The sequence below is a fragment of the Gadus chalcogrammus genome, chromosome 8 (genome assembly GCF_026213295.1).
Source record: "Gadus chalcogrammus isolate NIFS_2021 chromosome 8, NIFS_Gcha_1.0, whole genome shotgun sequence".
In the NCBI taxonomy this organism is placed as follows: Eukaryota; Metazoa; Chordata; class Actinopteri; order Gadiformes; family Gadidae; genus Gadus; species Gadus chalcogrammus.
In genome coordinates this window covers 12,530,801-12,557,475 of record NC_079419.1, presented here as the reverse complement: position 1 = coordinate 12,557,475, position 26,675 = coordinate 12,530,801, and the positions used below count along the sequence as shown (strand labels likewise).

The following is a 26,675-nucleotide window of genomic DNA, read 5'->3' as shown; positions in this document are numbered from 1 at the left end:
GTATAATGTATATATATATATATATATATATATATATATATATATATATATATATATATATATATATATATATGTGTGCAGAATATGTGTTAGGGTTAGGGTTAGCAAAAACGAAATACATATATATAGATATATATGTGTGCACATACAGTATGTGTGTGTACATGGCTAATACTAAGGGGAGAATACATGTACACCTATGGTATATTTAACCAACACAAAAGATGTATGCCGGGTATATTTGTGGAGATAAGGGCAATATGTCATTCACGGTTCTCAGTTACAAAGAGGGCTTTGGCGGAGCCAGTTTTGGATGGCTTTATCAGAGGATGGCCTTTTTTCCTTCCGTAGCAAAAGCTGCCATCAGATACCCAGTGGGCGGGTCTAAATAAAGAACATGAGTCTGTGAGATTAACCAGGCGGCAAGTGTGGGGCAGCTCCCGCCGAGCCATACCACAGGTGACATGCGTGTCTGGAGGATGAATGGCAGGACTGATGGCCCACAGTGGAGGACCGAGCGCAGGCCCCAGCATTGCGACAATGAAATGCAAAGGTCAACATTGAAGCCCTCTCCATTATCACCGGGCTGCTATAAAGCATTCCCTTCGTCGGTCGGTGACATGGCATTGTTTCTAGGGGGACCGATATAGACGCGTGAGATTCCGTTAAGGCGCTCCTTATGGATTGAGGAGCGCAGCCCGGGGTGGCTGAGGCATATTCAGGGTTTGGCCATCGGATCAACGAGGGACAGATGACAGACAGAAGTGTTGCCTTACATGTAAACAAACCGCAACCAAGAACCGAGAAGCATGACTGGTATCTACTGTGGCCTGTGATTTTTGTTATATATTTATACATTTAAAGGACTGTTGGGTCAGCCTCTAAGCTGAACTGTTTTGACTTCACAGCGGCTAATTCTTCAGGTCTTAAGCTGGGAATTTCCTCCGCAAATAAATAAAGTTGATGCGTTAAAAAAAGAAAGTTACTCTGAAAGTGTGCGATCAAAGGCAAATCAAACAAGTCTTTTTTTATCAGAAATTTCTTTCAAGAGATGGAATCCAATGTGGAAGGACATTGTGTGCAGTCACTTCTACTAATAATCCCCGTCCCCTTCAAAGGTCAAAAGATATAGAGAGGGTCAACAACTGCTGACAAGTGTAGAGATAATTTCCAATCTCACAGCGTCGCTGGCCCTATAACTTTCAACTGGCGTCACGCTGCCAAATAGGGGGGCTGACAGATTCCATGCACCTCTAATGACCTGGTGCGCAGATAACACGACCTGCCACTTTCCGCATGTCAATCCTCCCACCATTACTGGAGAAGCAATGGGTCTTCATTGATTTTAAAGTTCATACACACTTATATTTAAAACTCATAAGAGGAAACATGATATATGTTTAGTGGGTGTCAAATCTGTGCCTTCGAAGAACTGTTTATCATACAAATATTCTTAAATTGACTTTTAAATCATGGTCAAACATTCACCTTGTAAACACAATCAACAATAATTGTGATATAGGAATAACTAAATATTAAAAAATCATATATCATCTTCTCGTATAACATACGAACCATTCTTTAGACTGAGGATTTTGACAGCATGCCACTGCCTAGGGAGTGCCTTGGCACCTATTAAATCTGCAGTTGTTGTTGTTGGCCTGACTTCTGTACATTTGTAGCATGTTGCTAGTTTGACCCGTGGGCTACGCTGACAGAAGACACATTAACACCTTGTCCAGACACAGAGGCCCCATATTCATGTTCTTGGTCCAAGTCTATGGCTTTCTAAACGTCTGTGTATGAGTAACCTTTTTAAATAGCTTGGTTGCAACTAATACATATAATAACCTATTACAACCTAGGCATATAACTTGTACTCTGATTATTATTTGGACACGAAACCATGCCGCTTGCTTTAAGCCTGTTGGATGGGTAATAAGAGATCTCAAAGCGCTTCCTTTGTTTGCTCAAAATTCTGGTCCGCCTAAGTTATTATCAGTCTCTACCCTCATATAGCCCCAAGGTAAATCCCATACAATGACAGATGCGCATGTATAGCACTGGCGGGCTGAGGGTGCACAGTCACTACGTAGAAACTGGTATTTATTTTTACCCATCAACAATGCTCAAATTCTGCCTGGATTAACAAATTGCAATTTTATATATGCTCTATGTTGTGAATTCTGGATTTAAGCTTTATTGCCTGGTCTGAATTTAATCCTGCATACAGTATAATTCCAATCTGTATCAGAGCCCCGTCATTAGTATTTGCATAAAATATGTGTTTTATGTATATCGTAAATATATTTTTTTTCACCAAGTAATGTAAAGTTAGGTTGGCCTGGTTTATAAAACAGCCCGATTATAAATAATCAATGACTAAATCTACAGTTATAAATAGATTGTGAATGCAATGTGCTTCTACAGATGGTTTGTTTAGATGGTCTCTGTTGCCATTCTGAGTAGGGGAATAGTCTGAGGCAGACAGGGATTCAGCAGGGCCAGCTGCTGGTCATTATCCATGCCATTATCACGGGCCCCAGAGAAGAGCAGGCTATTGTTGATCTTGGGGCCCTGGCCCTGTGTTTTTTCAAGTGCTATTTTAAGAACTGCAATTTGTTTTCTCTGCCGCATTGTTGAAGCTATCCTCACCTTACCTTTGTACTTCCTTGCGGAACTCTTCCCTCCCTATTTACTGGTTTCCAAGGTGTTTTTATTTGCCTGGCATCTGGCCTTTTGCCTCAACTCTTATCTCATAGCCATCTTGGGCAGTGTATTTGTTAGATAATAGCATCAAAGGGAGCAGCAGCCAAACAATTTGGATTTAGTAAGCACAAAAAGAAAACCTCTACAAATCAGCTTGTTCGGGAATAGTAACTAAATGTCTTCATGTCAGTCAGCATATTATTATTTTGCCCGCTGTAATTTGAATGATTGTGATTTTGTTCTGTTGGAATCCTTTATTTTAGTTATTGAGATATAAGAAGTAGGATACAGCAGGTTTTTGCATGATGAGTTTTTATTGAATCCTATATGTGGTGAGCATTGTACTACACACAGAAGACATAGGATTGCAGGAAGTATCCAGAGCTTCACTCCTCATCAAACCCTTTCTGTGAAAGCAAGGGGAAGTGGGGAAGGAAAGACAAAAGAAACATGTGTTAAGTTTCGATGGGGTTTATATTAGTGAGGTTTCATGGGTTTCGATTAGTATCAGCAATAAGTACATGGGTTATACAGCATGTATGTGTACACCATGAAGCATTTGAGAGACGGGGAGCCGACAGGGGGCAGCATCTACTGGAGTCACAGTGTCATGCACAGTTGAGCCTCGCTACCAACCTTGGAGCCCCCGTCGCGGCTCTTGGCCCTCAGCTTGTTGACCTGTGTCTCAGCGATGTCCGCTCTCTCCTCAGCCTCGTCCAGCTCATGCTGCAGCTTACGGAACTTGCCCAGGTGGGTGTTGGCCTGTTCCTCCTGTGGAATTCAGTTCACAACAATTGCTGCCTGTGCTCATATGACATGGATGCACAAAAGCCGGGTGTGAGTATTATTTTCTGTTATGGACTTACAGCCTCCTCAGATGTCCTCTTGTAGGCTTTGACCTTCAGCTGCAGCTTGTCTACCAGGTCTTCGAGACGAGCCACGTTCTTACGATCCTCCTCAGTCTGTTTATAGTGTGAACAGTCATTTCAGCATCTTTGGGTTGAAATTTAAATCTGGGGATGCTGTGATAGGAGAATGTAAACTCTGAGGTCCAAACCTGGTAGGTCAGCTCCTTGAGGCGACGTTCATATTTGCGAATCCCCTTGATCGCCTCACCGTTCTTCTTCTGCTCTGCTTCAACTTCATTCTCTAGTTCCTTCACCTGGAATAAGAGGAAGTGATAAAAATCCCTTGTTCTAATTGTGCTCCATTACATTTAAATCCTTGGCTCACTCACCCTGTTCTCGAGCTTCTGGATCTGCTTCTTGCCCCCCTTCATAGCAATCTGCTCAGCCTCATCCAGGCGGTGCTGCAGGTCCTTGATGGTCTGCTCCATGTTCTTCTTCATGCGCTCCAGGTGAGAGCTGGTGTCCTGCTCCTTCTTCAGCTCCTCTGCCATCATGGCCGCATCAGTAATGGCCTTCTTGGCCTTTTCCTCAGCATTCCTGCACTCCTGCACAGCCTCCTCCACCTCAGACTGAAGCTGGGACGAATCGGCCTCCAGCTTCTTCTTCTGGTTTATCAGGCTGGTGTTCTGGACAACAGATGTTTAAAATCACTTTTAGATAACACTGCCATGCAACTAAATTGCATACATCTCTGAAGGATTGACTGTACCTGTGAGTGAAGTAGCTGCACCCTCTCAGTGACATCAAGGAGCTCCTGCTCAGCAAGCTTGCGAGCTCGCTCGGTTTGTTCCACCAAGGCCCTGAGCTCCTCCAGTTCAGCCTGCATCAGGTTGTTACGCCTTTCAACCATTGCAATGTTCTCCTTCAGATCATCATTGGACCGAAGAGATTCGTCCAGCTGAATCTGACAGTCCTTTAGATGGGATGAAATGTATAATTAATTTAATGTTTCCTACCAGGGCAAGAAGTAGTACATAGTTACATTTAACACATTAAATCGATGTACCTTGAGATGAGCATGGACAGACTTGAGCTGCTTCTGGGCTTCAGACGCCTGCCGGTTGGCCTGGCTGAGCTGGATCTCCATCTCATTGAGGTCTCCCTCCATCTTCTTCTTTATGCGCAGGGCCTCATTCCTGCTGCGGGTCTCTGACTCAAGAGAGCTCTGCAGGGTATCAATGTTCCTCTGCATGTTCTTCTTGCTCTGCTCCATCTCCTCATCCTTCTCCGCCATCTTGCGTTCAATCTCAGCCTTTATCTGGTTAAACTCCAGCTGGGCTCTGAGAATCTTGCCCTCCTCATGCTCAAGGGAAGCCTAGATTCAATGATATGGTATTCACTTCAGAGTAATTTTTACATTGTTGTTTCTCACACACTTTAAACTAGCATTTTTCCAACCTCGATCAATAATATATTATTAATTAATGGGAACCATATTTACAGAATATTTCACCCATACCTCTGCTTCCTCAAGAGCAGCTTGAATCTCACTCTTTTCTTGATCCATCTGCTTTCGGATCTTCTCTAACTCATGAATGGTCTTTGAGCCCTCACCGAGTTGCTCAGTAAGGTCAGAAACCTCCTCTGTCAATCACATGAGAGGGAAATCACATTAATGTTGTTCATGATGGACTTTGCGTCACAGCAAAAGCATTCAGAGACATTACCTTGGAGGTTCTTGTTCTCTCTCTTCATGGTCTCCAGGTGATCCAGAGATTCCTCGTAGGAGTTCTTCAGTTTGAAGAGTTCAGTGCTCAGAGACCGTGCCTCCTTCTGGGAGCTCTCCAGCTCACACTGAGACTCCTCAAACTTCTGCTTCCACTCGGATAGGACCTACATGTACAAACATAGCGGAATTTATGTTTTTATTCTTCTCATCATTTTCATAATTTTTAATCATCAATTAATGTAAATATGTTCTTAGGATCAATGAGCATTTCAAAAGCAAGTTCAATGAAATTTGGCAAATGTGTTATACTTTGTCAAAGTTTCTTTGCTTTTTGTCCAGAGCGGCAGCAGCAGCATTTGACCTCTCCACATCCACCATGAGATCTTCAATCTCATTCTGCAGTCTGTGTTTGGTCTTCTCCAGGGAGGAACATTTAGCATTGACTGCCTCCACATTCTCCTCGGCATCCTGAAGACGCTGGGCCAGCTTCTTCCTGTGGAAGAAATATCCAGTCTTCATTGCATGCACCATATTCAATAGATTCCTCTCCTCTCTTCATGGCAGTGATAAGAGAAGTCATAATCGTATTGAAGACTATCTTATTTGAGCTTGCTTGAATAACTTATTCCTAATAATGTCATGTTTATTTGTGAAAAGTCAAATACACTTACTTGGCCTCCTCTAGTTCCTCAGTCCTCTGGATGGCATCAGTTTCATACTTGGTTCTCCACTGAGCCACCTCTGAGTTAGCCTTGGACATGCTGCGCTGTAGCTCAGCCTTGGCCTCCTGCTCCTCCTCAAACTGCTCTCTCAGCAGGTCGCAGTCATGGCGGGAGGACTGCACTGCATGGGCTAATGCATTCTTGGCCTGAATACATTTGGAGAAGGATAATTAAATGACACATCTCTAAGACTAAGACTAAGACTTAGGCTAAGTTTAACATTTTCCGGTTGTGTACCTTGACTTCCTCTTCCAACTGCCTTTTCAGATCTTCAAGCTGCTGGCTGTAAGAAGTCTTTCCTCTGGTCAGTTGCGAGACAAGAGATTCTTTCTCTTCCAGCTGTCTTGAAAACTCACCTTGAAATTCACAAATGAAGCTTTGTTAAATAGAAATTATTCTAAAATCAAAATAACAGTTGATAGTAGTAACAATGCCATACTGACCATTTTCAGCCTGAAGTTTTCCCCTTTGAGTTACAAAGTCATTGATAGATCTTTGGTATTCCTCACACTTGATTCTGTATTCATTCATCTGATCTTCCATAGTTCTGCTACTTTTCTCCAAGTTAATCTTAAAAGACATGAAGAACACCCCAACTTTACAATATGTTCCTTTATATAAAATCTCTTAAAGTGTTTTTTCCATTTGCAAACCATTATTTATTTTTCTGGTAATCTTCTGCCGAGGATTCACATACCTTAGACTTCACCGTATGTTCCATGTTGGAGACCACATCGTCCAGCTCCAGTCTGAGCTCGCTCTTCTCCTTCTCCAGCTTCTGCTTGACTCTCTGCAGGTTGTCGATCTGCTCCCCAAGGTCGGCCACACTGTCAGCTTGCTTCTTCCGGAGTGTGGCAGCGGTGGCCTCGTGTTGCAGAGTGGCCTCTTCAAGGTCTCTGCGGAGCTTCAGGAACTCGGCCTCCCTCTTCTTGTTCATCTCAATCTGGGCAGATGTTGCTCCGCCAGCCTCCTCCAGCCTCTCACTGATCTCCTCCAGCTCTCTGGCCAAGTCTGCTCTCTGTTTCTCCACCTTGGCTCGGGCAGCTCGCTCTGCCTCAAGCTCCTCTTCCAGTTCTTCTACACGAGCCTAATACAAAATTATACATTGTATAATTTCATATCACGTCATAATGATCATTTTAGGTAAGATGATGGTTTTTGTTCTACCTGCAACTCCTTCAATTTTTTCTGGAGCTGAATAATTATGGATTGTTCGTCCTCAAGTTTGCTGTTTAGTTGAGTGACTTCAAAGTCTTTTCTGGAAAAAGTATTAATTTCATTAGTAAGAATTTTGAAAAAAAATTAAAGATGAAAGAAAAAGCATTGCTTTTGTCCAATCCTACTTTTTGAGACGCTCCTCCAGCTGTTGCTTGTCATTCTCCAGGTCCATCACACACTCCTGGGTCAGCTTCAGGTCCCCCTCCAGCTTTCTCTTGGCTCTTTCAAGGTCCATTCGGACCTTCTTCTCTTGCTCAAGAGATCCCTCGAGCTATGAATGGTTGACGTAAAGTACACAAAGAAGGTGAAGTACATATATATTTTTGCTATGAGTTTTGATAGATGGTTTCAATCACGTTTTTTATGATATTTTTTAATTTGACTCTTACATCATCCACTTGCTGCTCCAGCTTGGCTTTGGCCTTGGTCAGAGTGTTGACTTTGTCTTCCTCACTCTGTAGGTCATCCAGTGTTTGCTGATGAGCCTCCTGTAAGGCTTTCTTCTCCTTGGTGAGCTTGGCAATGATTTCATCCAGACAAGCCATTTCCTCCACTAGGTTCTTCACCTACAAATGTGGCCATGATTTGTTAATGTTAAGATGAAATTACAATGCTGCATCTATGATTCTCAGGATTGTCAAAGGATTTGTCCTACCTTGTTCTCAGTTGCATGCTTCTCTTTCTCCACCTTTGCCAGCGTTAGCTCCAAGTCATCTATATCCTTCTTCAACTCAGAGCACTCATCCTCCAGCTTCCTCTTCTTAGCTGTCAGTTCAGCGTTCATCTCTTCCTCATCCTCCAGTCTCTCAGTTAGCTCCTTAGATTTGGCCTCTAATTGGATCTTGTTTTTGATCAGGCCCTCACATCGCTCTTCTGCATCACAAAGATTGTCTTGCTCCTACCGGAGAAAAAATTATATTTGTATCATTTATTTGAATACTTTCTTTAATAATAAAGCGGAAAAATAACACTATTCAAAATATTCTCACAGCTTGAACACTGAGCTGCAGGTCGTTCTTCTCTTGGAGAAGAGACACCATTTTCTCCTCTAGTTCCTTCCTGCGAGCCTCTGACTTTGCGTAAGCCTCCTTCAACTTCAGGAATTCTTCCTTCATGTTGGCCATCTCTTTCTCTGACTCTGCCGATCTCAGCAGAGGTTTGATCTTGAAGTACAGCTTCATCCAGGGCCAGTTCTTCACTCCCATGAAGGCACGGATGTTCCACTGGATTACCAGTAGTGCATCTCTGAAGAGAAAACAATGAGGATAAGTGTACCACCGAATACCGTCACATTTATTAAGCTCTCGTATCTAAAGAAATAAGAAGCTACGGATACCTGCGCTCCACGATCTTCTGGTACTCAATGCGAGACAAGAGGCCGCGAGATCTGGCCTGAATCCCAGTGATTATCTTTGACAGGCGCTCATCTCTCATTTCCTCTAGCAGACCCAGCAGACCCGCCTTGAAGAACACCTGAGAAAATCCATGTTATGGCCTTGAGATTCAAGCTCTTGCTTATGTTATGATGATATTGAATCAAAAACATGTATGCATTATGCTCACAGCTTTTGATAAAATTGCCTTCTGGAAAATAGTTTCTCAGATGTTTTAGCTTCCGAGACACTAGTGTTTGTACTATACCCTACTGTACCATATTTTACTGTACCTTGGTGTGTCCAAACTTGTACTGATTATGATCAATCTCCAGAGAGCCCAATAGCTTCTCTGCTCCCTTCCTGCTGTCGATGAACTGTCCCTCAGGGATAGCAGCAGGGTTCAGGATGCGGTATCTGCACTGGCCATATTTACAATGATCAACTTCACAACCTTAAAATTAGGCTGTATCCCATTACAATGAAGATATTACCTCTGTTTGAAATCTGCATACAGGATTCTGTTGGGGAAGCCCTTCCTGCAGATCCTGATGCCTTCCAGCACACCGTTACAGCGTAGCTGGTGCATCACCAGAGGGTTCTCCATGGCCCCAGGAATCTTGCTCTCATTGGGGATGATGCAGCGGACAAAATGAGGGTGAGTAGACCTCAAGTTGGTCATCAGCTTGTTCAGGTTCTCCTGTTAGGTCATCAAAGGTTTGGAAGAATGTGAGTGATTCTCACTCTCCTATGTTGTAGCTATTAACTGCTAATAGACTTTACTTCTCTAACAAGTAACATAAATGTCACACAATACCCTATGAAGAGCCGACACAGTTTGGAATGATGCCCCTTTTTTCTTTTTCTCTTTCTTCTCCGCCGTTGCTGTCAAGACAAAACATGCTCTCGGTATTCCACAATATATGATATACTATGTCTGTATCTGATGGTCGGTGAGTAAAGTAAAGTAAAAAGTAAGGAGAAAGTACCCGATTCGGCTCCAGCATAGCCCATAAAAATGACAGAAAGTAGCTTGAGGGCAGACTTCTGGTAAAGTCCCACAACAGTTTCATTGAGGGGATCCTTGTTCTTCACCAGCCAATTATTGATGTTGTAATCAACGACACCAGCATAGTGACCGAGGGCAAAATGGGCCTCTGGTTTCCCCTTGACAAGCCTAGGCTTCTGGAAGTTGTTGGATTTCCCCAGGTGGTTGTCATATAGCTTGGCCTTGAATGTGGCATCACTGGCCTTAGGGAACATGCACTCCTCTTCAAGGATGGACATTATGCCCATGGGCTAAGGAGAGGAAAAGGTGGGTAATTTAATATATATTATTATACATCATATATGTATTTGGCCACTTAATCAATTGGGAACTATTGCCATATCTTACCTTTTCAATCAGATCAATACAGGCCTGCAAGTCCATACCGAAGTCAATGAAAGTCCATTCAATGCCCTCTTTCTTGTACTCCTCTTGCTCCAGCACAAACATGTGGTGGTTGAAGAACTGTTGCAGTTTTTCATTGGTGAAGTTGATGCAGAGCTGCTCGAAGGTGTTGTACTTGAAGGAGAACAGGAGAACATGCTTAAACTCTCACACTTGCCACTGTCGGCCAATGATCATTGCTGCTTGTTCACTATTGAGCTAGGATGTTATCACTCACGTCGAAGATCTCAAATCCAGCAATGTCCAACACGCCAATAAAGTACTGGCGAGGCTGCTTGGTCTCCAGCGTTTGGTTTATTCTCACCACCATCCACAGGAACATCTTCTCGTACACTGCTTTAGACAGAGCTCCAACAGCGTAGCTCACCTGAGGAATAGTGAATCAATACCCACATAACTGTTAAATGTCAACGAATGATGTAGTATGTCAGTGTATGTGTGTTAAGTGATCACATATAATCCTCCATATGTTTAATCATAATGTCCAGTCAACTCACCTGGTCGACTGTTTGTCCCTTTGTGACCCACTCGTTTCCTACTTTGACTCTTGGATGACAGAGAGCCTTGATGAGGTCCGCAGAGTTCAGGCCCATCAGATAGGCAACTTTGTCAGCCACTTTATGGTGGAAATATTTAAAGAGTGTGTTAAAGATAAGGTCATTCATTTTTTATTTATCCTTTTGCCGGGATTGAATGGAATAAAAAGGGAATAGAAAATGTCTTCACCCTCAGAGCAGTCAGCCTCCGCCTGCTCCTCTCGCTGCTTCTGCTTGAACTTCATGTTGCCATGATGCATGATGGCCCCTGTCAGCTTGTACACAGTGTTCTTCTCCTCTTGAGTGAAGCCCAGCACATCAAAGGCGCTCTACCAAGACAGGTCAACCAGGAGTCAGACAAAAATCTGTGATTTCCTGAATCAACAGAGATTTATTTTAATCTTTCAAATGCATCCCATGCCCAGCAGTCAGGCGATAACGTTTATTCTTCTGTGCCCGGTGAAGTTTTGACCTCTATATTATACTTCATGCCGTGTTCCCTATTATAAATGTACTGGTTCTCAAACTCCAGAGGGTGAAATTAAAACAACAATGGGACTGACGTCTGTTGCCATCAGTTCTTCTGCATCGTCGATGGAGGCGACTTGGGTTTCCCCCTGGGAGATGAAGGCGTAGTCATATGGGTTGTTGGTGACCAGAAGCATCTCTAGAGAGCAGAGGTGGGATTCAGAAGGCAGGCATTAGGATATTTAGAATAGTAGTCGTAGTATTGTGATACATCAATGCTAAACCTGCTACAATTGGATATTCAATTTGTTTAAGTGAACATTTGAATAAATATTTGGGCCTTTTTCTTTGGGCCTCCTTCATACTAACCAAGAAGTTCAGGCTTTTTCTGTGACAGAATCTGGTAGAAGATGTGGTAATCTCTCTCAGCCTTGAGCTGGAAGGTCACACGAGACTTCTCCAGAAGGTCTGGCAAGAATATCATTTAGAGGTAATAAGTCATGAGTAAATCCCCCCAACATCTTGAGCTGAATAGAAAATTATGATCTTACATGTTTCAATATCGGCAGAGGCTAGCTTCCCTCGCGTGTCAAAATGAATTCGGATGAATTTGCCCTAAAAAAAAAAGGAAATGTTTGGTTTAAGAATTGTTGTGCATGCAGATTGTCATATTTTTTTGGGAGACATTTACAGCTAACAATCAAATTCTGCTATACATATGTGAAAAAAACATACAAATCTCGAGGAGTTGTCATTCCTGATGGTTTTAGCGTTTCCAAAGGCCTCTAGAGCTGGGTTAGCTTGGATGATTTGATCCTCCAATGTACCCTGTGACAAAGGGGAGTGTTTTAGATTAAATGAAACTAGGATGAGGACAATGTCAAATCTAAATCAATACAAACAGGTAGTGACCTCCTTCTTGGTGTCCTTCTTGCCTGAAGCGGCGATGCTGGCAAAATACTGGATCACACGCTTGGTGTTGACAGTCTTTCCTGCACCGGATTCTCCCCTGGAATCACAACCAAGTAGGATTAATGTACATTAGATGGATAAGATGGTTAATCCTCATCAGACAATATTGTTTATTAATGAATCATCAATGCTACGCACGTGATCAGAATTGACTGGTTTTCTCTGTCTGGAAAAAAAGAAACATGCATATTGTTCATGGTAAAGATCCGTACTTGGGCTTGATGTACATTTCAGAAGAACAAAGATCACAGTGCCCATTACTCACCTGCCAGCATGTACTGGTAGGCGTTGTCAGAGATGGAGAAGATATGAGGAGGAGCTTCACTCCTCTTCTTTCCTCTGTAGGCCACCACCACTTCTTGGTGGTAGACGGGCAGCGCTTTGTAGGGGTTGACCGTCACACAGAACAGCCCCGAGTACGTCTGAGGGAATAGAGGATGCTCTCAAAATGTATGAATGTATAAAAAACACCTCTAGCTTTACATCAGGTTACATTTATTTAGCTGGCGCTTTTAACACTTTATTCAATAGCACATTCAACCTCACAACATCATGCAAGTACATACAATATACTATATGCAGTGAAAGTAACTCTGCAGAAAGTAAACAAATGAAACAAAGAGACGGGTGAAGAGAGGACTCACGTAGATCATCCACGCTGCGTAACGCTCTTTGAGGTTGAACAGCACGGCGGGCTCGTGGAGGAAGGTCAGCATGGCCATGTCCTCGATCTTGTCAAACTTGGGAGGGTTCTGTTGCAGAAGATCCACCTGTTTGAGTGTGACCGTCTGGGGAGGAATGAAGACAGCATTACAAAATGTTGGCACGATAATCATTAGAAAGCCTGCGGGAACTAATGGCAAAAAAAGGGATTCTGCAGGATTGATTGAATATTTATTTAGAAATACATTTGAGGGGTATGTAGAAAAATAAGGGTTTAATCAAATCTGTTACAATGACTTTGTCAACGTGTTGCTCAATGCCATGTGCAGACCAGCGATGCTTTCACGGCATCACAGCATTTACACTCACTTATTAATTCCCTCTTGAGCAGTAGCAGATTCTCACTTAGATTAACAAGCACTGGGCTCTGCAAGTAGCAAGGGAGCATTACAGAACCGGACTGACCTTTGTAACGGGATACACAGCGGTACCTCTTCAAAATTCTCTGTCTAGCAGTATCTGATTTTAATTATAAATTGTATGAATTAGAAGGATTTACTCCCACATGTGCTAGACCCTAACCCTAACAATTTACAAACCTTTTCCTCGTGTCGTTATTGACAATAGGCTCCTCCAGGTATTAAAGTATAAAAAATGCATCAATCTGTTTTTCTGCACCACTTTGTTCCAGATGCCAACACTTGACCCATCAGGGAAAGGGAACGACCTCTGACCTTGCCGTTCGCTGTCTCCACGGTGGCCATGTCTCCTTCCCGGCTGATGACGGAGGCCTTGACGAACTCCTCCACCGGGTCTGGGACGAAGCACTCCTTCTTCATGTCGAACACCCGCATGGACGCCTCCATGCGGTCCTTATCCGACTTGCGGAGGAACGTTGCGGCCAGCCCGAACACGGCCATCTGCGCGTCTCCCATGGTGACGCTGTACGCTACGACAGAGAGGCTATAGGTCTTTAACCCTGTCTCTATAGGCTGTATGCTACGACACAGAGGCTATAGGTCTTTAACCCTGTCTCCATAGGCTGTACGCTACGACACAGAGGCTATAGGTCTTTAACCCTGTCTCTATAGGCTGTACGCTACGATAGAGAGGCTATAGGTCTTTAACCCTGTCTCTATAGGCTGTACGCTACGACACAGAGGCTATAGGTCTTTAACCCTGTCTCTACATATAAGTGTGCTAAACGCTGCAGTACACCTGTTACTTGTCTTTTAAGTTAACCCTGTCTCTATATGCGATAAAGCATTTTGGAGATGGTCCTGCTAAGTGGTTACAGATCTTTAATCCTATCTCTCTATGAAATATCACTCCAGCAGTTACAGATTTGAGCCCTATCTCTCACACTGAGGGATAGGGTCATCTGTTGTGATCACATCGCCATAACAAGGCTTGGAGTCAGTCAGATTAGTGCAGCTGTTACTTCATTCCAATGTTTCACACATTGGTCAGGTCATGTGCTTTCATCATTTAATTACAGCTGATAGGTATGAGCGATGAAATGCAAACATTGTAGGAGTAGGCTAGAATCTTCATCTTTGAAATACAAAGGGCCTTGACTACCTTTTCACCTTGGGCCAAGAGCTGGTTGCAGTTTTCAGCTAGTGGTCACCTGCAAGGGAGGTTACTAAGTCCTGCAAGAGAGTGGGCATCAACACAATACTGTTAACTCTCAGATTCATCCTATTAAATATTCTAAGCAGCCTCAGGAAAAGCTCAGAAAGGACTACTTAATGTAGTTCTGATACCTTTCATGTTGTTCAGACGAAAGGTATGATCAATTATCATCTCTTGCACCACGTGAGCTTTATAAAGAATAAGCCTAGCATCCAGGTTGACTATGCCGTCATTTGAAGGTAACAGCCCCAGGATCTAAGCTGCTAGCTATCCCTGACACCACGCACCAGATAGAATTGAAACAATATAGAAATATTTGGGATGCAACGCACCCTATGGGATCACACATGCACAGGATGGGACAAATTGAAATACCATGAAATACAAGAAAAGAAAAGACGCCTGATTGTAGCACGTCTTTGGAGTCAGCCACATCATTAAACAATACTACGATCCGAGAAATTAGGGGGACTTTATTATACATATACAGTGCCAGTAAGAGTGACTATGGATAACATCAGTGATTACGATGCTGAGGGGTTAGTAGAGAACAACACAAAGGTAGAGAATGGCGAGCAGTAGACCCCCAGCCCAGCGTCATTTAAATCTGCCATCTGGGAACATTAACTATTTATATACATGGTGATGATTATTACACTCAATATTATTAATATATAAAATATATAGTACCAAACCGAAAGAGATGATCGGAACTTAGAATTTGAGTGTTAATGCAGACAAACAGCCGGGGCACAATACAAACAGACCGGGGGTTAGAAAACCATGGAGGATTATCAGGGACCACAATGGAAATAATCCTTCTGGCTTTATTGTGTCATCCTTGACTATTATGTATTTTAATGTTAAACACACAGTGCTGTTCATAATTTGAATCAAAATGGTAAAATAAAATCCATCACTCAAGCAAGCCTCCTACAGGTCTTTCTATTCAGGCTACGAGTAACACTAGGGCCAGGTGAAGACCAGCCGAGGAGATTTACACTAAAGAGAAGTCAGAATTTAAACTAGGAACTGGTGAAGATCGCCTGAACACAGACTTCAACTAAGACCAACTGAATACAGATTTAAACTAAGACCAGCTGAAGACAGACTTAAACTAATACAAGGTGAATACAGATTTAAACTAAGACCAGCTGAAGACAGACTTAAACTAATACAAGGTGAATACAGACTTAAACTAAGACCATCTGAAGACAGACTTAAACTAGGACCCATGGCAGACACTAGCTGAAAACAAGACTTAGACCAGATGGAGATTGGATCAAGACTTACACTTGGACCAGGTGATGACAGGCCGAGAGAGGGGAAGAGCAGGGAGTCAGTTTCACAGGTGAAGAGCGAGCAGCTTCTAACCTGCGGGGTGGCAGAGATCAAATATATAAACCCCCGGTTCCCCTCCAAGGCCAAAGCACCACCCCTGACTGCCCTATCCACCGGTTTGGCACCACATCCCCACTCCAAATAATGTGACTTTTCAGGAGTCGTGCCAGGAATAAGATAAGCTTGGCTTTCTATCTATAATTCCCCCACACTTTGTCCTCTCTTATGCCAAATATTTACCAGGACGGAAAGGGACCATGTGCCACCCATCCCCCTGTGTGGGGACCAGAGCCAGGGTGTGGAGGGACAGGTTGTGAAGTCATCTGATTAGGGTTTGGAAGAGCACCAACGCAACCATAATGTATCAGCGCTCTTCGCCCAAACACAGGCATATCTGAACTATTTGGTTTAATATATTGATACATGAACTGATATGTTACTGTATTTTGTGTTATTGTAGAGAATGACATACAGACAGTTTGATAGTTTGTTGTATGGTATATGGGCACCTATGACACCTATACTGGCTTTAAATGATTGATTTATGAATTCAATGATTCCGTTACTGCTTGGGTATTATCAAATTCGTTTTTTGTTATTATTATATTCTATATTATAGAATTTGATCTATATCTGTCCGTTACTTGTTAGATTACAGGATGCCATCTCCATCCCTTCTCTGGATGTCCTTCCTGACCTTCAGTTGCTGGTTGGATTCAGGGAAATGAAGAGATTAACAACACCTGTCTACTGTTGTTATTTCATTCCCTTATTAATAGTAAGATTCAAAGAAATCTGTCGGGTGCTAGCCCTCAGTGTACCTTAAAAGGGATCAATTTCCTATTGATGTCTAACAATACTATGGCTGCAAACAATGATGGCCCGTAGTGGGAATCAAACCCATAACCCTGGCAGTGGTAGTGCAATGCTCCACACAGGAAAGCACTTTAGCATTGTTTCCTCTTCATTACGGTGTCCTATATAATCAGAAAAAACTCTATCATGGTGGTTGATTCAGTTATAGTTACAGCAAACCTACAAAACATGAGACGAGACTGAGTGATGATTATAGGTATTTTTGCTACTGATTGACAGCAGTATTTGGCACACCACACCTTGCATGTTACTCATTCTCTAATGATGGCGGAGCTATGTGCCAGCCCACTTACAAATTATCACCGGACCTATTATGGGATGCCTAGCCCACCCAGACATGGAGCTCTTATCAGTGTGTGTGTGTGTGTGTGTGTGTGTTTGGGGGGGCGGGGCATGAGGTTGATGTCCTGGCAACTGCCAGGAGCTCACAATAAAACACTGCTGTTCGCACCAAGGAACCCAACCACACCTATCTATCCCAACCAGCACCACAACCCATCCATGTCCTCCACTTACAGCCATCCATGAGCCATGAATCTGAAATGGTTCTACAATTTAAACTTTAAAGCTAGGGTAGGCAATATATTTTAGAAGCATTGATTTCCATATATGTCCAAATCCTTATAACATCGTGCTGGAATCAATAAACCAAATCTGGTATCTGTGGCTGTAGCAGGCCTGTGCTAAGCCTGTTCAATCATTCCATTTGGCCCGAATGAAATGATTGGATGGCCCGCCTGTCTGTCTACCTCCCTACCCGGCTACAAGCGCTCACTCTGCCCATGCACTCATTTTGCATGACCGGATTCTTTCACAAGGCTAAGCAGACCTATTGCTAAAGCTAGCAAGCTAGTCACGTGTTTGGGGGATTGATTTTATAGGGAGGCCTGAAAATAAGGTCGATATTTTCAAATTTGAGCATACTCTGGCTGGTTTCTCAAATTGCCTATACCGTAGGCAATGGTACAAGACTAAAGAAGTGACATCACGTTATGAATCTGGTTCTGCAGCCACATGCACTGTGTCTGGTTAAGTCAAGGCCACCCACCGGCAGCTGTTGCAGAGCAGCTGGTGCAGGCAGTAGTGGTGGAGCAGCCAGGCTTCCCCAAGTGACCGCAGACGCACGCTGCTGGGACAACACATCAAACTCCACACGTTCCTCCCTGGGCACCTCAAGGGCATTACGAGACCCCTGCAGTTGGCATGCACGGCAATGTAGTATAATTTTGCATGCCACGGTTGATCTTAATTGAGGCCTGTATATTCCGTAAACTGTAATCCAGCAATGAAGTGAAAGTGAACCTATTTTAGTGTTTATTCTGAGATCTTTTATGGATATTATATTTGTTATGTAAGATGAAACTGCAATGATCTGTTTCGAGTTAGCATGTTTCATCTCTTCCACACACTATCCATCTGGGTTTCCGATACATTCATGTATCCACAAAGCTATGAGCGTAACCCTGAGCAAAATACCTCACAGATGACAATGATATACGGCAGTATATCATAGTATATCATATCATAGGTAGTAAGATCTGTGGGCATCAGTTGGGTGTTTCCATGATGATGATGACTCACAAGATAAGTTTAGGATACAGAGCTGAAGTTAACTATTCCAGTCCTGCCGATCGGTCACACCTTCTGCCAACAGCCGTCCAGTCAGCTAGGAGAATGTGGTGGTGTGGTCCACAGACGACCAGGCGGTGCTAGACTCACTTAACAGGACACTTCACTCCCGGCCCTGATAAGCGCCTAATGGGAGATGAGACAAGTGTTTATTTGACCGGCGGAACAGCAGCCCCACATAGCCGCTGGTTAGAGCCTGTGTTTGCCTTGTGTGTGTGTGTGTGTATGTGTGTGTGTATGGGGTCCTGGGAGGTCATAAATAGCCTGGTGGGCATACTCAACCCCACTTGGTTAGACCCCTGGTTCACTGCCCTTGGATGGTCATCGGGCCCCGGGGACCTTTCAGTGATAACATTGTCGGCCACCCCATCTAATGCACTGCAGTGCTGAACCACGCTGGGCTGTGGTGGGAGGAGTGTTACCTATCCTCTTGGCTCTTTGTGCCAGGATGAGCTCAGGACTCTCAGAAGTTCTTAACAGGCAGGTTGGGTTGTCGGTAAAACGGTTCTAATTTCTACCATCAATCTGACCCAGCCTCTATTGGCACACTGTGTGGCTAAGTAACCCTAAAACCTTGTCAGAACATTTTTTTCCCTTTAAATCCCTCTTTCCCTGGAGGCCAACGGTGAGCGCGGTCTTTAATAATGGAGCGACAGACTTCACTGTTAAGCCCCCCCAGCCTAGCGTCACATTCAGGGGAACAATCCAAAACGACTGAACTCTTGTTTGGCTCCTGTGTTGTTTGTACCAAGGTTTGCATGCAGGCTCTTCCCTTCTGGTTCTCTCCCTGGACTTGAAGGCAAATGTTTCCCCTCTCCATCTCTCTCTGTGACTTTGTCTCTACCTATCTCTCTCGACTCTCCCTCTCTCGCCCATGCCATCTCTCTCTCTCTCTCTCTCTCTCTCTCTCTCTCTCTCTCTGTTTCATGGAGGCTTAGGGGTTATGATCTCACAGCTGGCAGGTCTTCTGGAGGCTCACAGACCCCCTTCGACCCCAGCCCTCCCTGTCCCTCGTGGTTTCTGGGGGAAGGAGGGGGGAGATGAGGCGCTGCATCACAGCCGGTTAAAGCCAGTTCTTGAACCGTTGTGTGAGGTGGCCAGCTTCCTGGTTTCCTTTGTTCTGGATTGGTGTAGAATACTAGAGATGGAAATAAAACAATTTCTTCCAAGGATCCTCAAATGGATGTTGTTTACAATGTCTTGGAAATATATAAAACAACTGAATGACTCACATGAATCATGCCAGCAGCTCCACATGCTATATGCAACGGGAACGTCTGCAATGCCAGCGAACACAACAAGGTAGACCGCCAACTTAGCCGGTCAGCGGTCTGCAATACAACACTATCCCCTAGTGGCCGGAGGTAAACTCTGCATCCCTCCCAGTCCGGAAAGCTATGAACGGGAATAGGTTAAGGGACTCAGTCCTGTATCCAACGGCCCGTCTCGGGCTCCTAGCGTCTGGGTGGCATCTTTGTGCGGCACGGCTGTCCAAGATGGGGCGACTGCGACGCTGGATGCGACGCATCCTGGTCGACGCCCGTAGGAACGGGGACATCCTGGGCCCCGAGACCAGAGGATGCCTCACCAGGGGGCTCCGGCGGGGAGGTGTCCAAAGCCACGTCACGGGGTCCATCTGCTGCCTGGGGAACGACAACCCGGGGCATCAGGTCGCGGGCGGCGTCAACAGGGCAACAGGGTTCTACAGTGTCAGGTACGCTACGCAATCCCATTGAGAGGCCGTTCGCAGAGCCCGAGAGGCAAGGATGCCTCGAAGTCGCAGCAGCAGCATGGTTGCTCTTGCCAGGTAGGTACACAATGTCAAAGCGCCATGGGAGGGTACGCTGCTTGAGTCTGAACAGGCGTGAGTTTGTTATCTCATCTAGCGTGCCGTCGCCGAAGATCTTCACAAGGGGCTTGTGGTCGGTGACTACGACGAGGTTGTCACATCCTTGTGTGAAGTATCGTGTCTGCTCCAGGCCCCAGGCCATGGCCAGGGCCTCTCCTTCGATGGCCGCATAGCGTTGCTCCGCCGAGGATAGGAACCGCGAACCGGCGAGGGGTGATCCTCCATCCTCCTGGGCAACAGCCAGGTATGCCTGAAGTGCAGCTACAATGTTGTTGGAGCAGGAAGTAGCCAATGCCACGCCTGGACCAGTCAGGGCGGAGGCAGGTGCGCCTCCGCATGTCGCAGATCTCCACGCCCTCACGGATGGTCCCAATTATGGCCTGCCCAATTATGGCACATTTGGAAGGCTTCCTCCAATTCAGGGGACCATGAGAATTTGCAGCGTGGGCTGAGGAACGGCTTGAATAGTGTCGCGCAACTGGGCGTAGTTCGCCACCTGGTTGACCAGGCTAAACCAGCTTCTGATATCCGTCGTGGAGTCCGGGATGGGGAAGTCCCGGATGGCATCCAAGTACTTCGGAAGCGGCTCTATGGTGGCTTCTGACACCCTGAACCCAGCAAAGTCCACGCTCTCTCAGCAAATTTAAACTTATCTGGGTTCAACACAATGCCCGACCTGCCAACACGTGTCAGGAAGTCGATGGTCCTCCACCAGTGATGCTCCAGGTCAGTTTCATAGTGGATAGTGTCATCCACACAACATTCTTTGCGCTCGAAGTCTGAGAGGATTGCGTCAAAACGACGGTTGTAGCCGTCCCCAGATGACAGGAATCATTGCGGCGCCCTGATGTAGCGCCAGCGGCCGAAGGGCGTGACAATGGTGGTCAGACGACGGTCCGACACTCGCAGGGGCACACTATGGTAGCCGTTCTTGTTGAGAGGTGAAAGGTCCACGGTCCTGCGGGGGGAGCCGTCGTGATTCCTTGTGAACTACCATACGATGGCACCATGTCACTGGTTCGCCGTATGGCACACGTTCAATGACTCCAAGGGTAGGGATGGGAATTGATAAGAATTTCACGATTCCGATTCCGATTCTGCTTATCGATCCGATTCCTTATCGATTCTCTTATCGATTCTCATTGGGTGAGAAAATAAGTATAAATGTGTTTGTTTGTATTAAATCTCTTTAATATATGATCAGAAGTGCGTCTAGTATTAGGAAATTGTACATTTTCAAATCAATTGGTCTCGACAAAAAAATAGATGTTTGGCTTTTTAAGTCCAAATGCCATCATTATGTGCCATAAAACTAAAAACACAGACTGAAAACAGCCAAGTAACAACTTGTGCATTTTGGAATGCTAACAGTGCTCATTTGCATTCAACTTGTAATAAAATCGAACTGACATAAACAAAATGAAGCATTGATTAGACAGAGATTGGAACACACAAGACCGGAAACCATAGCAACGGCGGTAAACAAACCCCGAGAAGCCCAATCCCTATGAGCGCTCCCCACGCTACGGCCATCCGGAGGCGACAGAGCTGTTGGCCGCCCGTGATATTATATATACAATTATATAATCTTATATACTATTAGATATAGAGCTCCGGGAGTCGCAAACTGCAACAATCACTTTCTCCTCCATGCCGCAGTTCACCCCGGACTGCACTGCACTGAGTTTGACGGTTGAACGCTGATTGGCTGTTACGTTACACATGTCACTCAGTTATCACGCTGTTGAACGCTGATTGGCTGTCATCACGACAAAAACTTGTCGCCGGTTTTCTCTCGCGAAAAATTCGCCCGATACGTGTCTCTACGTTCACTTTGTATGGGATCTTGTCGCCCCGTCGCGTTTGGTGTGAACGCACAATGCGATTCTTCCTCGGGGGCGCTCTCACGTTAAAATTGTACCGGGGGCGAAAATTGTACCGGCCTACGTCATCGTTTGTTTACATCCTGACCACCTGCCCGGCAACAGACGACGCGATGCAGAAAACATGTTTCCAAACGACGAAATAACATAATACAGATAGCGGATCGCTATCTGTATTATGATAGATAGCGATAAAACTTGTCTTTACTTTATATTTGTATTGTATTTAATTGTTTAATCGAAACAATAAAAAAATGTGCCCGCAAAACGGGCGATCGCGTCAAATGACAAATGTTTTGCCCGCGAAACGGGCGATCGCGTCAAATGACGTAGGAGGGTTCTTGAAACATAATACAGATAACGGATCGCTAGATAACACTTGTTTTTACTTTATATTTGTATTGTATTGAATTGTTTAATCGAATTTAGCTAGTAAACTGAGTGTTTTAAGCAGGTTTCATAGTCTAGAATGTTCAAGAACCTTCCTACGTGATTTGACACGTCATTTGACGTGATCGCCCGTTTTGCGGGCACATTTTTTTATTGTTTCGATTAAACAATTCAATACAATACAAATATAAAGTAAAAACAAGTGTTATCGCTATCTATCATAATACAGATAGCGATCCGCTATCTGTATCATGTTATTTCGTCGTTTGGAAACATGTTTTCTGCATCGCGTCGTCTGTTGCCGGGCAGGTTGTCAGGTTGTCAGGATGTAAACAAACGATGACGTAGGCCGGTACAATTTTCGCCCCCGGTACAATTTTAACGTGACAGCGCCATGTTTGCTGCGTTCTGAACCAAAACAAAGCAGCGTGTGTGTGACGTCACGACGCATTTGCCGCGACCGGAACCGATAAGCGGAATCGTTAAGCAGGCTTGCTAATGATTCCTAGGAATCGGTTGACTCGGCACCGGTTCTGAACAACAACCGGTTCTCGATTCCCATCCCTATCCAAGGGCTTCGTCCTGAAGGAGATCGTCATAGACTCTTTGCTGCCAGTGCAAAGGCACAATAGCCGCAGTGTGGCATGCCTTCGGCGTGGCTGCTGGGTCCACGTGCATTTCGACAGGGGGCCCCTCCATGCAAGGCAAAGCTTTATGAGAGCAAGTGTTGAATGTAGATGAGGCGTATCTACCTAGTAGCCAATCTTTAATCCAACCATTGTTCTCCGGTGAGCAGGGGAACGGTAACGCCTGAGGCCGTGGTGGAGGGGCTGTACGCTTGGGGCATGAGCACTGAGCGTCCTGGGGATTACCCTGGTCTGTGCAGCCACTGTCGGCAGACCTCGTAGCATTCACATACAAGGGCTTGATTGGTACGTCATGTGTGCCAGGGCCATGCTTGTCTCTGGGACCTCCACTGTTACCCGATAGGAAGTCTGCAGGGAAGAGGCCGAGGTTAAGCAGTGACTCTAGGGACAGGTACATCGCTCAAACTGAGCTGCTCACGTACACCATCGAGCGGCAGGACGTAACACCACTGTCGCTGGGGGCTGTTGAGAGCAAAGAATGCTCCCTCAATGGCTATGGGGGAGCGGTTGGCAGCTGACAGGCTAAGATTGACAGGACGCAGGTCATCACGTGAGAAGCCGCAGGCGAGGAACTCCTCTAGAGACCACGGATCAGATTGTGCGCCAGGAGGTGCAAGATGGGCTCTAGCCCCACCAACCCGATGTAATGTGTATTGGACTGGAAACATTGAAATGCGCATGCTCAGAGTGTTTCTCTGTTGAAGTGAATGGAGATTATTTTGCTTCCTGGTGGGGCTAGCCCAATATGTCCATGGTGTGGACTTGGGACCGTTAAATATCCCAGGATGCATTTCGCATTCCTGTTTTAAAATATCAGTGTGTAAGCTATAAAATAGGCTATATAGTAGGGATGTGCATCTCCATCAGGAGGACGATGCGATACACATCTCGATGCACTGCCAACGATCCGATACATTCAAGATACATAAAAGCAGCTACTAATGCGATACGATACGATTCACCCCTATTGCGATGCAGTGCGATTCGACACGATACGATTCGACACGATGCGATTCAACAAGATGCGATTCAACAAGATGCGATGCTAAATAATACAATTCTATGCAATTTAATATGATACATAATGATTTATTTATTTGTCAGACAACAAATCAGTAACCAGGTTTCTGACAAAAGAAAACATTTATGTGTATGTGTGTAAGTGTGTTCTGAATGTAACATTTTTGTTTGTCAGACAACAAATCAGTAACAAGGTTTCTGACAAAAGAAAACATGTATGTGTAATGTGTATGTGTATGTGCATAAGAGTGTTCTGAATGTAACATTTTTTCACTATACCTGACAGTCACAACACAGTTTGCTTCATCCTAAACATGTGGATCAACTGCCTCACACACTAAATTTAACTAATTTGTCCTATTTTCAGGTTTTTCTTAAAGGTCCCATGACATGAAAATCTCACTTTGGGAGGTTTTCTAACATAAATATGAGTTCCCTAGCCTGCCTATGGTCCCCCAGTGGCTAAAACTTGCGTTTGGTGTAAAACTAGCACTAGCTGTTCTGCTCGCCTTTGAAAAAACGGAGCCTGAAGCGCGCTGATTTGGAATGTCTGTGCTCATGACGTCATCAGGAATCTCAGCTCCTCCCCTTACTCTGCCTGGCCCGCCCAGAGACGTTGGCCCGCCAATGAGACTCGACCGTGCGAGCGCCACATGTGTGTGTGTGAATACACACACTGTAACGCAAGTGTTTCTTGTCGGTTCTTGACGTGTCTTGTATTTCCACAACGAGACTGTCGTGGGGGTTATCTAAGCCATGGTTGAGAAGGAATTGGGGGAAAGGAACTTTGGTTTGACTCGCTGAAGTACATGAACTGCGACATGCCGCCGGTTGCCGCGAGGCACCATCGCCCGGCAGCGGGCAGCCGGCAGCAGGCAGCGCGCGGTTCAGTCGACTTCAGGTTGATGTGAAAGTGGAAGAACCAGAGACGTCGCAGAACCCGACAAAGTCGTTTGTGATTCATAATATCGTCTGGAGGCGCACACAATATGTTATATGATATAGATATCTTATGTATTATATGATATTATTTCGATATAGAGCTCCAGGACTGTAACGCAAGTGTTGTACACTTCCTTGTTATTTGGATAACCGTTCTGCTGTTGGTGTGATGGCTCATAACACGTCGGACTCTCATCTCTGGTATTTCTACAACGAGACTCGTATTGGGGGTTATCTCAGCCAAGGTTGAGAATGAATTGGGGGGAAGGAACTTTGGCTTTGACTCCCTCAAGAACATGAACCACGACAAGGAGGAGAAAGGGATCTTTGCCGGGCAGCGCTTATGCACCTCCGCCTCCGGCGGTGGTCCCTCAGCGGGGCTCAAGCGGGAGACATTCGCCGCCAACAATCCCTTTCTCCTCCATGTCGTGGTTCATGTTCTTTCTTTCTTTGCAAAGCCAAAGTTTTGCCAAACCTTGGACTTATTGCAGGCTTTAGGGACGTATAACTCCTCATCAGCCATTGTAACTCTCCCGAACACTCCTTCAACTCGCGCGATACTTGGCCGCGACACTTAACGAGAATCTGCCACTGACAGCAGTGGAGATGAGAGCGCGTTTAGGAAACAGTTAGAGAGGGGGAATCTAGAAATATACGGATTATACCGATGCAAAATTTTTAGGTACGATGCATCGCGGTTCATCCCACATATTGTATCCGATGCACCCATTTTTGATCCGGGCCATCGCATCGTGAGCTTTTATGACGATGCATCGGTGCGAACCGGTGAATCTTCCCATCCCTACTATATAGGAACATTTTAAAAGTATAACAAAGATGGAGGCCTATTCAACATATTTGCATATACTATTATTTTAAAATGAAAGAGGGGTTTTGTTTTGTATAATTTGTTTATTGTATAAGTCACTGATGGAGGAAACCCATCGCAAACGGAAATCCCGGTCGGATCCATCTGATTGTGCGTGTGTGTGTGTGTGTGTGTGTGTGTGTGTGTGTGTGTGTGTGTGTGTGTGTGCGTGTTACCCCTTAAAAAAACAAACAAAAAAAAACCAGTCTTTTCGGAAATCGGAAAGACTGTCAGTCCTGTGTGTTCAAAGTTCGCTACGTCACAGCCGCAAAATGTGTTTCCATCTCCCATTTTGCGAATTTACTCTGTTTCGCATTTCTCAAAAACCACCTCAAGCGAGCGGATAAACTTTTTTGCGGATTAGAGGATTTTGATGCGAATTTTGGTGTTTCCATCAACGTTTACTGATTTGATACTTCAAAGTTTGCATTAAATTAGGGGGATGGAAACGCACCTAGTGTTACCCCTTATGTTTTTTTTCATGACGACCGATAGAAAACGACAGTGTTGTCCCTTATGTTTTTTTTGATGACGACCAATAAAAAACAACAGTGTTACCCCTTATGTTTTTTTTCATGACGACCAATAAAAAACGACAATGTTACCCCTTATGTTTTTTTTCATGACGACCGATAAAAAACGACAGTGTTACACCTTGTGTTTTTTTTCATGACGACCAATAAAAAACAACAGTGTTACCCCTTATGTTTTTTTTCATGACAACCAATAAAAAACGACAATGTTACCCCTTATGTTTTTTTTCATGACGACCAATAAAAAACGACAGTGTTGTCCCTTATGTTTTTTTTGATGACGACCAATAAAAAACAACAGTGTTACCCCTTATGTTTTTTTTCATGACGACCAATAAAAAAAAATAGTGTTACCCCCTATGGTTTCTTTC

At 44.6% G+C, this 26,675-nt stretch overlaps 1 protein-coding gene across 1 annotated transcript; it reads right to left on the bottom strand.

Moving 5' to 3' along the window:
* Positions 1-3,004: 3,004 nt before the first annotated feature.
* Positions 3,005-15,730, bottom strand: LOC130387114 (myosin-7-like). The gene is made up of 39 exons (XM_056596102.1): positions 15,620-15,730; positions 14,273-14,343; positions 13,426-13,640; positions 12,673-12,816; positions 12,294-12,450; positions 12,167-12,194; positions 11,969-12,065; positions 11,792-11,884; positions 11,608-11,671; positions 11,426-11,524; positions 11,152-11,255; positions 10,779-10,917; positions 10,550-10,668; positions 10,270-10,419; positions 9,996-10,166; positions 9,589-9,898; positions 9,417-9,484; positions 9,094-9,299; positions 8,893-9,016; positions 8,563-8,699; positions 8,216-8,471; positions 7,882-8,124; positions 7,616-7,792; positions 7,352-7,497; positions 7,176-7,266; positions 6,706-7,095; positions 6,452-6,578; positions 6,246-6,364; positions 5,958-6,154; positions 5,596-5,779; positions 5,285-5,450; positions 5,077-5,201; positions 4,624-4,932; positions 4,327-4,530; positions 3,947-4,243; positions 3,767-3,871; positions 3,576-3,671; positions 3,346-3,480; positions 3,005-3,116 (listed from the first exon to the last, which is right to left on the bottom strand). Exons 3-39 carry the CDS (start codon positions 13,624-13,626, stop codon positions 3,096-3,098), a joined length of 5,799 nt encoding a protein of 1,932 aa, XP_056452077.1. The 5' UTR covers positions 13,627-13,640; positions 14,273-14,343; positions 15,620-15,730; the 3' UTR covers positions 3,005-3,095.
* Positions 15,731-26,675: the final 10,945 nt, after the last annotated feature.